The sequence below is a fragment of the Crocuta crocuta genome, unplaced genomic scaffold, assembly GCF_008692635.1.
Source record: "Crocuta crocuta isolate KB4526 unplaced genomic scaffold, BGI_CrCroc_1.0 scaffold277, whole genome shotgun sequence".
Lineage (NCBI taxonomy): Eukaryota > Metazoa > Chordata > Mammalia > Carnivora > Hyaenidae > Crocuta > Crocuta crocuta.
The window spans coordinates 359,462-371,252 of record NW_027531912.1 but is presented as its reverse complement, the minus strand read 5'-3'; the positions used below and the strand labels follow the sequence as shown (position 1 = coordinate 371,252).

At 40.7% G+C, this 11,791-nt stretch overlaps 1 protein-coding gene across 12 annotated transcripts in view; it reads right to left on the bottom strand.

Annotated features, from left to right (window-relative positions):
- The window catches only part of ZMYM5 (zinc finger MYM-type containing 5), a 31,438-nt gene that overhangs the window by 19,491 nt on the left and 156 nt on the right, over positions 1 to 11,791 (bottom strand). For 4 of the 12 annotated variants that reach the window (XM_077774701.1, XM_077774706.1, XM_077774709.1 and 1 more), the window contains exons 1-5: positions 11,606 to 11,648; positions 10,749 to 10,817; positions 8,285 to 8,410; positions 1,102 to 1,609; positions 771 to 864 (exon numbers count right to left, since the gene is read on the bottom strand). In XM_077774701.1, the coding sequence (XP_077630827.1) occupies positions 771 to 864; positions 1,102 to 1,599 (592 nt within the window). In that variant the 5' untranslated portion in view covers positions 1,600 to 1,609; positions 8,285 to 8,410; positions 10,749 to 10,817; positions 11,606 to 11,648. Of the gene's footprint in view, positions 1 to 763; positions 865 to 1,101; positions 1,610 to 8,284; positions 8,411 to 10,748; positions 10,818 to 11,143; positions 11,437 to 11,605; positions 11,649 to 11,675; positions 11,746 to 11,791 lie in introns of those variants that run through there. The other 8 variants (XM_077774712.1, XM_077774711.1, XM_077774704.1 and 5 more) reach the window with 7 other exon arrangements.

The window sequence follows — 11,791 nt, the reverse complement described above, 5'->3', positions numbered from 1 at the left end:
AGCAGGGGAGGGTCAGAGAGAGAGGGAGTCACAGACTGAAACAGGCTCCAGGCTCTGAGCTGGCAGTCAGCACAGAGCCCGACGCGGGGCTCGAACCCACAAACCGCGAGATCATGACCTAAGCGAAAGTCGGACACTTAACTGACTAAGCCACCCAGGCGCCCCTATAATACACGGATTTAAAAAAATAAAAGACAAACAGTCCAAAAGTAAACACTTGAAACACAAAAATTGAAATTTCAAGTTATGTAATTACAAGTTAAATAAAATTTAATTATTATATATTACCTTATTTCTTCAATTCACTATCCATTTTTTTATTCTGTGATTTTTAGATTAAAAAAAACGAAACCTAGGGAGCCTGGGTGGCTCAGTCAGTTAAGTGGCCAACTTCAGCTGAGGTCGTGATCTTGGAGTTCATGGGTTCAAGCCCCATGTTGGGCTCCGTGCTAATAGCTCAGAGCCTGGAGCCGGCTTTGGATTCTGTGTCTCCCTCTCTCTCTCTCTCTCTGCTCCTCTCCCACCCATGCTCTGTCTATCTCTCTCAAAACTGAATAAATGTTAAAAAAATTAAAAAAAAACTAGTTAACAAGGGTGGTGGTAGTATTTATGGAGGTTTTCAATTAAAATACTTCAGATGTAAACCGCATAGGGCAAAATATTTAATTTCTGAAAAATCAGGGACCAAGTAGATTGCAAGTAAAATATTCTATCTTTATATGAAAATCAAGAGAAAAAAAGATTTATCAATAAAATCACTTACTGCTTACCAGGACTATGATGAGTTGCAAATCCTCTATTCTGAAATTCATCTCCTGCCACATTCATTCTACCAGGATTAAAAGGTCCTACTGCAGTCTTGGTCTGTGAAGTTAAAGATGGGGTGTATGTTTGTATATTAACACCAAAATTACTTGACTGAAGTCCTTTAGCGACATCTCCCAAGTTGGTATTCTATAGTGATGTTATATGTGTAATCATTAAGTTCGTATCTCGCCCAGCATTCAGAGCTTATACCTGTTTCTAAGGTTGTAACATTAGTAATAGGAATTTCAGAGTCGATTCTGTAGTGATAACATTATTACCCATTCCTGCATTTACCTTACTTCTTGAAAGACTGGAAGTGGAGAAATCCAAATCTTTGGTTCTATTTTTAGTTCCAGGAAGTCCCCATTCAATATAATTGGAAGAATGTTTCTGTTCTCCTCCATTTGTTTCTATGTCCTCTTCATCATCAATAACAATTGTCTCACTTATATTTCCCTTATGAGAAACTGAATCTCTTGAGGAAGGAAGAATTATGGAATAATTTCCTTGTAGACTTTCACTTCTTGAAGAAGCAAATGTAAAATTTCTTTCATCAGCTATTGCTGGAGCAGAAGTTGAAGGAGGTTGTATAGATTCAATAAATACAACATCATCATCATCAACATCATCATTATCTTCCACTGATGAGTTTCTAGGTCTATTAACTAAAGAACTAGTTGGGTCACCAAAAGAATTTCCAACTTCTATGAGGCTAGCTGCCATGGCTTTACTCTTTAATAAGACAGGAGTCTGTTCAGTCAAGTCTAATCCTCTCACTGAACATTTATCCATGCCAGAGAACCTGTAACAGAGAAAAATGAAAAATAAAAGTTCTAGTATATTATGAGCATTGTGTTTTATTGCAATGAAATAGCACAAATGAAATTTTAAATTCTTTTTAGTGATTTTTATCTAACTCTCAGGGAAAATATTGTTACTCGTTTTGTTTTTCCTCTCCCATGAACCATTTAATGCTTACCTCAGAGTCTGATGGAAATCAGGAAATTGATAATCACACAATTTATAGTCTGTAAAAAAATGTACTCATAGTACTCAATTTAACTTACTCTTTACAATGGAAAAAAAAAATCTAAGTCTTCTTTCAAAATAGGAAATAGTAACAAAATCATTCCATCAAATACCAATCACCCAGGTCCAAATACAATCAGTATACTATACTTCCATCTACTAAGATAAGTGATTATCATCTAATCCTTATTTCTCTAGCGTCTTTGTCACTGTTTTTCTTTTAACCTTTTTTTGTTTTTTTTAATGCTTTTATTTCTGAGAGACAGGCAGAGAGAGAGAGACAGACAGCATGAGCAGGGGAGGGTCGGAGAGAGAAGGAGACACAGAATCTGAAGCAGACTCCAGGCTCTGAGCTGTCAGCACAGAGCCCGACGCGGGGCTCGAACCCACGAACTGTGAAATCATGACATGAGCCGAAGTCGGACACTTAACTGGCTGTGCCACCCAGGTGCCCCCTTGTCACTGTTTTTCAAATTCTACACTTCTGACATAACTTTCATGAAATCTTTCTTATTCTTGTCCAGAAACTGCCAGACATTATACTATGGATTTTTTATGTAAAATTCTAAAAACAGCCACATAATGTAGGTATAATTTAACCTACTTTACAAATCAGGAAAGAGAAGCCAACTAAATTGTTTTAGGTAAGACTGAGTAGGACTTAAACCCCAGGTTCTAACTCTAGGCCCCAAATTCTTAGCATTCAGTTATATTCAACAAATACTACTATACACTAGAGTATGATAAAAGGAAGGATCCAGCAGACATAGTTGAAGAATCTGGAAAAATAAATAATCAATGAACTAAGGGTCTTAAAAGTAAACAGAGAATGAGGATATGTGCACAGGTAGTAATGAAATTGATGAGTAAAAAACCATCTCTATCTAAAAGACAAGCAGGGAAAAGCTAAGCATACTTGGAATGTTTGTAAGTACACAAAAGCGATAGATGAAAAGCTGAGGTAACTTTATATATAACAGTCTCGATAGTCTTAAAAAATCAAGAATAAAGAAGGTGGGAACTGTATAGGTGTTGTATTATTAAGTAAACTCATTTCATATGGCAGTCATCATTCCATTTTTGAACTCATATTGAAATATGCTACATAACATTTCTATTCAAAAATTTTCCCAACTAATTTCAATTGATGATGAAGTCATGCAATAGGTTAAGTTTATTCTTAGTAACTGTTATGTCATTAAATATTAACTCAGTTAATGCTTATGAAAATGAAGTAGAGGCTATTCTTTTTCCCATTTTACCCATTAAGAAATGACTCAGAAGATATATAATCAGCATAGCTTGACCAAATGTCCAAAAGATAAAGTGAGGACTCAAATCTAAGAAATCTGACTCTAGAATCGATTGATTTCATAGCCACTATATTATATGCAATTAATGTATAAGACAATTTTTAGAATTTACTTTTAAGAGGAATTTATTAAAATAAAATCAACTTTCAGTGAATCCATTTCAAAGAAAAAGGTAACAAATCTAAGAGAACACTTCAAAAGGGTTATAAGAAACACCCAAGTTGGGATCATGGTTAACATTCATCCAGGAAACTTATGTGGTTGATTTTCAAAGGAAAGAGGCAATAATTTAGCCTAAACTGAATTATGACATATAAGAGCTGTTACACATGAATTATCTTAGTCCTTTCTATATCTGAATAAACCTAAAACAGAAAAGAAAAATTTCTGGAAAAGGGCTATTGCTAACTCCAGAGTGTCCTCTGGTGTCTGCTAGGACACGTCTTAATCTTCTCAAAGAAAATAAAAGAAAGAGCATTCTTCATGCTTGGCTCACTGCAGGCTTCCATCTCTGAAAAAACATTAAGTATTCACCTACTTTCAAGTCACAGATTATAAAAAAGTTAAATCACTACTAAAAGTCATTGTGCATATAATTTAACCAAATACTTTAATTTCAGAAACAGAATACTACAGAAAAGTTCTGACTACTTCTATAATATTATCCAAAAACTTAAAGTAACAGTTTAGTAAATTCGTTGTGTAGCACTGAGCAAATTACTTCACCTTATTGAGTTTTCTGTTAATGGGGTTAACATATGATTAGAAGGTTTTTATTGAGATAACTGAAAATGCAAGTCCCTAGTGTCTGCTTAGATCATATTAAAGAAAGAAAAATGTTAAATCCCTATGAGAAGGTATTCAAGAAAATACTTTGCTTATATCCTAGGATCTCAATCTAATCTTAAACAGTATCATCTACAAATTATAACCAATGCTTACTTATGAAAATAAAATAAAATTTTTGATACCATGAAAATTAATGTAATCTCGAGTAATGGAAAATGAAAGGAAAATCTGCACAGAGAAATTTGATAAAAAATTATACTACCACCATACAAGAGATAGGTTGTAGCCCAAACAAGATTGTTAAATGCAGACTATCTCTAGCAGACTATCTCTAACAACCTTGCAAAATTAACAGTAGTTAATTAGGAGTAAAGATAAGACTTATTAAAACCAAAGACATAAATAAGAGTGTTTTGCCCTTTTGTATTTACTTTTAGTGAATCTCAGTTGTTTTTATTTCCTGAAGGTAATTAAAAATTTGTTGTAAAAAATATAACATAAAACTTGCCATGTTAGCCACTTTTAAGCATTAAGCATACATTGTCAGTTTTTGTTTTGCTTTGTTTTTTTTCTGCATTTTTTTAATAGTTTATTGTCAAGTTGGTTTCCATATAACACCCAGTGCTCATCCCCACAAGTGCCCTCCTCCATGCCCATCACCCCCCCTTCTCCTCCCCCTCCACACCCATCAGTACATTGAGTTTTTAAAACATGTTTTTTAGAACTTGCAAAAGTTTTTGCTAAATTCTTATCAGTTGAATTTAATAGCCATTCAATATTCAATTATGTTTACATACAATTACATAGAATTTATATTATTAAAAAATCTGTCAGCAGTTAAAAAAAGCTAAAATAGAAATGTTGAGATGTTAATATGACAAGATTGCCACATATGAGAAAAGTAAGCTAACTTGCTCTATGAATCTTTAAAAATTAAAATCACCAGGAAAGTAGTTAAAAATAATTATTGGAGTGCCTAGCTAGCTCGGTCACTAGAGCATACAACTCTTGATGGCAAAGTTGAGTCTGAGCCCCATGTTAGGTATAGTGATTATTTAAAAATAAAGTCTTAAGGGGCGCCTGGGTGGCTTAGTCGGTTGAGCATCCGACTTTCGCTTAGGTCATGATCTCGCGGTTCGTGGGTTCGAGCCCCGCGTCGGGCTCTGTGCTGACTGCCAGCTCGGAGCCTGGAGCCTGTTTCAGTCTGTGACTCCCTCTCTCTCTGACCCTCCCCTGCTCACGCTGTCTCTCTCTCTCTCTCCAGAAGTAAAAAAAAAATTAAAAATAAAGTCTTTAAAAAAATCACACCATAAAAAAATTATTGTTTCAAAGGTTCATTTTTTGGCCACTTATATCTGTAGACTCTATAAAAGATAATTAGGATGTAGGTTATAAAAACCATTGTTGAGAATTTTCTGGGGCACCTGGGTGGCTCAGTCAGTTAAGCAGCTGACTTCAGCTCAGGTCATGATCTTGCAGTCCATGGGTTCGAGCCCCACTTTGGGCTCTGTGCTGACAGCTTAGCTCAGAGTCTGGAGCCTGTTTCAGATTCTGTATCTCCCTCTCTCTCTCCCCCTCCCCAGCTCATGCGGTCTCTCTCTGTCTCAAAAATAAGAAAACATAAAAAAATAAAAATTAAAAATAAAAAGAATTTTCTTTTAATGTTTATTTATTTTTGAGAGAGAGAGAGAGAGAGAGAACATGAGCAGGGGACTGGTAGAGAGAGAAGGAGACACAGAATCTGAAGCAGGATCCAGGCTTTGAGCTGTCAGCACAGAGCCCAATGTAGGGTTTGAACCCACAAACGGTGAGATCACAACCTGAGCCGAAGTTGGATGCTCAATTGACTGAGACACCCAGCACCCCTATTTATTTTATTTTTGAGAGAGACCACTAGCAGGGTAGGGGTAGAGAGAGAGGAGGACAGATGATATGAATTGGGCTCGGTGCTCTCAGCACATAGCCTGAAGTGGGGCTCGAACTTGTAAACTGCAAGATCATGACCTGAGCCTAAGTTTGAGCCACCCAGGCGCCCCACAAAACCGTTGTTAATCATTAATTAGTCTAGAACATGTCCTATTGCATCTCTGTGGACTTACATTGTCATAAAACAGGTCTGTCTTACTATAAAAATATTTATATATTTACATAAAAATAACCTCAACTCGAAAGCCAACTTCATGTTTAGTGATTATCTGCTATAAGCATTCCCATTTCAAGTCAGAAACAAGAGGCACCTGGGTGGCTCAGTCGGTTAAGCGCCCGACTTCAGCTCAGGTCATGATCTCACGGCTCGTGGGTTCGAGCCCGGCGTCAGGCTCTGTCCTCACAGCTCAGAGCCTGAGGCCTGCTTCAGATTCTGTGTCTCCCTCTCTTTCTGCCTCTCCCCTGCTCACACTCCATATGTGTGTCTCTCCCTCTCAAAAATGAATAAACCTAAAAAAAAAATCAAAAACAAAATAAAGGTGTACCATGATTCCAGAGGTATAACAAATGTTACGAGATAGGATAAAGAAACCTCAAATGAACAACTCAACAACAAAAAGAAGAGAATTAGTGAAGTGCCCAAGTACAAAATTACTATGTAGAAATTCAACAGCCTGGTAGGGATTCAGTTGGTAGACTGTTCACACACAACTTCTCTCCCTTCCAAGACAACAATGGTAAGGTCCCTACACACAAGGATAGAAGAACGAGAAACAAAGCAACAAAATTTTATAAGCTAAAGAGCAAATGGACTGTTAACTACCACAGCAGATCTGAGACAGTCAAACTCTAAAACAGTGATAGAAAAAGCTCAGAGAAACATCCTGATTATACTGCAGAATCTTCAAAACGCTCAGAAACCAGTAGCTGCAGATATCCCTGGAATAAGGGATCAGGGAGCTAAAATGAGGTTAATAGATCCTAGAACTATTCTCTCCCTCCATGTTGATGATGACAGGTTCTTCCCTATCCTGCCACAAGTTCTAGACTTTTAGTTTTTGGAGAGAGCATAAGATTTTTGTCTGGGGTTTGCCAAGCATGGCTGGATGGTTCAATATCAAGCCTATGAAAGGTTTTCTCCCACTTGATTCCCATAGAGCTGGCTTCCAGACCTTTATCTTTCAGGATCTGGCTCTTCCCTGGAAGACTGCTTTCTCAGACACACTCTTTTGTGTATTTTTTTTTCCCTTAAAGTTTATTTATTAAGAGAAAAAGAGAGACAGCACAAGCAGGAGAAGGGAAGAGGGAAAGGAGGGACAGAAGACCCGAAGCAGGCTCTGTGCTGACAGCAGAGCCCAATGTAGGGCTCGAACTCATGAGCCATGAGGCCATGACCTGAGCCAAAGTCAGACACTAAACCGACTGAGCCACCCAGACACCCCAGAAACACTCTTCTCTGTAAAATTCGGAACCAGCAAAAAAAGGAAAAGACCATAAGTATAATGACTCTAGAGATTCCCCACCAATTGGCCAAAAGAACCATTCTACAGTGAGGCTCCCAAACTGAAAGCTCAACCACACTTTCCTGATTTGCTTTCTACTTCTGAATTCTTTTTTTTTTTTTTAATGTTTTTTATTTATTTCTAGGAGAGAGAGAGAGACAGCGTGAGCAGGGGAGGGTCAGAGAGAGAGGGAGTCACAGACCAAAACAGGCTCCAGGCTCTGAGCTGGCAGTCAGCACAGAGCCCAACGCGGGGCTCGAACCCACGAACCGCGAGATCATGACCTAAGCGAAAGCCAGACGCTTAACCGACTAAGCCACCCAGGCGGCCCCACCTACTTCTGAATTCTTAATACCAAGTAGGCCAGTCAAGAACTATGAAATATATGAGGAAAGTTTGTTTCTTTCTTTCTTTCTTCTTTTTTTAAATGTTTTTATTTATTCCTGAGAGAGAGGGGGGCAGCATGAGCACTGGAGGGTCAGAGAGAGAGGGAGACACAGAATCTGAAACAGGCCCCAGGCTCTGAGTTAGCTGTCAGCACAGAGCCCGACGCAGGGCTCGAACCCATGAACCATGAGATCATGACCTGAGCCGAAGTCAGAGGCTTAACCGCTGAGCTACCCGGGCGCCCTGGAAAGTTTCTAATAATAAAGAAGAAATAGATAATGCAGGAAAAACAAAAGTAAAATGAAATATTACAAAGTTATCAGTACTCTAAATAGGTTATAAGTAAAAGATCATAAAAAATTAACTTTTTTTGTGTGGGTTCTATATCCAATGTGGGGTTTGAACTTACAACCTCTAGATCAACAGTTGCATACTCTACCAACTAAGCCAACAAATGCCCCCCAAATTAACATTTCTAATATAAAAAAGAGCTTCCAGAAATTAAAAGCTTAGTAGAAAGGAAGAACTTACAGGATGCTTGGGTGGCTCAGTTAGTTAAACATCCAACTTCGGATCAGGTCATGATCTTGCAGTTTGTAAGTTCAAGCCCCACATCGAGATCTTCACCATTAGCATGTGCGCGCTCTCTCTCTCTCTCTCAAAGATAAATAAATATTACAAAAAAATAAATAAAAGCAAGGCAAAACTTAGTTTTAAGTTGAAAGATAAACCTGAGGTAATCTCAGGAAATTAAAAAAATCAAAAACACAAAAACCCAGAAGAATTACAGTTACCATTAACAGTATGTGTGTATGTGTGTGTCCCATAATTTATGGGCCAGGCACTTTACCTATTTTTATAGTCAATTAAATCTTCATAGCAATCCTGGGAAGATACACATCATTTGCTCATTTATAAAATGCCCATAATAAATGTTCATTTATTGACCTTTATTTAGTTTGCACTTCCTAAAATACATAAGATAGCAGAAATCTGTGGTTAATGTTTTTAAATTTTTCTTTATTTACTTTTTAAGTAATCTCTATGCCCAACATGGGGCTTGAACTCATGACCGTGAGATCAAGAGTCAAATTCCCCACTAACTAAGCCTGCCAGGCACCCCAAGATAGCAGACATTTTGTTTTTTTTACAAATAGTTTATTGTCAAATTAGTTTCCACATAACACCCAGTGCTCATCCCCACAAGTGCCCCCCTCCATGCCCATCCCCCCCTCCCCCCCACATCCATCAGTCCTCAGTTTTTGTCAGCATTCAAGAGTCTCTCATGGTTTGACTCTCTCCCTTTCCCCCACCATTACCCCCCTTCTTCTCCCCCTTGTTCCTCCGTTAAGTTCCTCCTAATCCTCCTATACGTGCAAACATATGATATTTGTCCTTCTCTGCCTGACTTATTTCAAGATAGCAGGCATTTTAACTCTAATCTGGCAGGCACTAAAACCTAGTTCTTTACGGTCCATCATGCTGCAAATACCTAGGAATACTCTGAGAAAAATGGCTTTTCAATAACTGAGTCAGTGACTTGTTACCCTGACAAACTCAGTCTCCACCGGTTTCCTTTTTTCCACAAATGCCCAGCATAGCTCTAGCACCATGCCTACATCCCATCATCTCACAAGACTCCGTGGAATGTGAAATCTCACCACTCAGGGATAGTACAAAAATTACCAAACTGAAGCAGTATCCACTCCTAAAAGTTAGACAGCAGTCTACACTGACACCGTGTCCTAGAAAGAACTAAAAAGATGCCCCGTGAAGAATAAGAGCGGTGAGTGCAAAGCCAAGGTTGGTAAGGAGCAACAAGGCCAAAGGGAAGGCAGATGTACTACCATGTGAGTTATTCTAATCACAAGTTTCTTTTCAATCGCCAACTGTCAGTTGTTGTGACAGCTCTAAAGAACAAAACAGGCAGGACCCAAGGCTGTACTGAATCCCAGATAACAGATGTAGAATCATGATTCCTTTCTTCCAGTCATTATCTTCAGGGGCGATTGGGTGGCTCAGGTCATGATCTTGGGGTTCGCCAGTTCGAGCCTCATGTCAAGCTCACTGCTGTCAGCAGAACCTGCTTGGGATCCTGTCTCCTTCTTTCTGCCCCTCCCTGGCTTGTGCACTCTCTCTTTCTTAAAACCAAACATTAAAAAACCATCATCTTCAGACTCCTAATAAAATTATTGATTCAAGCAAGAACTGGTGTTAAAAAACAATTAACTGACAGAGAATTGGGCATTTAATGTACCAAAATGAAACATTATATAGATTACTTTCTGGTACAAGAAAAATACACATTAACATCATAATTGGAGAGATCCAGCTGTCACTACCAATTTGTGGTCAATCTCAGAACAAGTCGTGTGACAACTAGATTCTGTACCTCCTGATGTGACGCCAGTGGAAGGACTCTAAGGGTACTTCAATACAAATCTTTCTCAGATGTGAGACAAACTTACCAAAACTACTCTCTTCATCAACATTAAAATAACAGAAAATTCAGAACATTTTTTGTTTTTAATGTTTATTTTTGAGAGACTTGGGTGGTCACCAGTAGGGGAGGGGCAGAAAGAGTGAGGGGGACAGGCTGTGCACTGACAAGCTGACAGCAGCAAACCCGATGTGGGGGCTCGACCTCGGGAACTGAGAGACCATGACGTGAACCAACACTGGAGGCTCACCTGACTGAGCCACCCTGGCACGCCTACATTTTTTCTTAATCTAACAGCATTTGTATACATTGAGAAGGTAAAAAAAAAAAAAGTTACACTCAAAGCATTTAAAATGAAACTAACTTTAAGTCCGAGCCAGTGGTGTAAATACCAGCATGCATTCCCAGCGCTTTCCCAGGGACCACCCTGACTTGGCTCTGGGGACAGGGTCCATCTAAGCAATTAGTTCCCTGCCATCAAGATAACAGAAAGATAAATCGACTAAATATTGCACTAAGTGTATTTAAATTAAAAAGCAGGGTACAATGACTCACAAGTGGTATGTCTTCTTCCTTAATTTCTGCCAAAGCCCCACCGGACTGGCCTGAAGGTGATTCCGGATCCTGGAAATGACAGGAGAAAGAGAGCTGAGAAATTTGGTTCCAACCAATGTGGACGCAGCACCAACTCCCAACACCAGAGGGAGGAAGCAAAGGGTAAGAAGTCAAGGAGTTTCTGTGCTCTTCTACCCTCCCCCACCCCAGAACCGCGGAGAAACGAGCTTTACACACAACAAAACAAAACTACAGGGATCTAAACGACCAGACGTAGCTAAATGTTCTTCAAAACTGCAGACGGGAGACGGGGAACAAGCCTGCTCTGAGGGAAGGGAGGACGGGTTAGCGGAAGGCCGGCCGCACGCTGCCTCGACGCCGGCAGGGGAACTGACCTCCCGCCTACATCTGCCCACCCGGCGTCAGCCCGGCACTCGGGGCACCAGTTCGGAGGCGACGGCGGCTCAGGTCCACGCCCGGCTCAAGTCTCCCACATGTGCCCCAAACAGCTGCTCCGACGCGGAGACTTCGAGGCTCCCTGCCGCCATCAGAACTACCCCAAACTGGACAAGACGCGAAACGCCAGGGAAGAGAAGAGCGACGGAGGGGACCCGCTGGGGGAAGAGGCAGCACCCTCGCCCCGAAAAACTTGGGGACCTCGGGCTACCGCGGAGACAGCGGCAGCGCAGCCNGGGGTATTAATCCCGGGTCGGTGGGAGGCTCCGGAGGCTGCCCTCACCCATCTCCGCCTCCCCAGTCGCCTCCGCCTCCGCCTCCTCCTCCCGAGGCTGCGCTGCTCCCAGCCACCCCCACTACCGGCGGACCTGGGCTGCGAAGACAGCGGGGATCAGCCTCACCCGGTTCTGGCTGCGGCTCCGCGGAACGAACCTCCCCTCCCCCGGCCCACCCCCCTTCGGCAACACGCACAACTCCGCTCGGTCCAGTCCCGGCTTTAGCGCTGGTGAGGAGGAGGAGGCGGAGGCGACGGAGGCGGCGGCGCTGCGGCCGAGCCCGGGGAGGCCCCGCCCCCCGCGCCCTCCGTG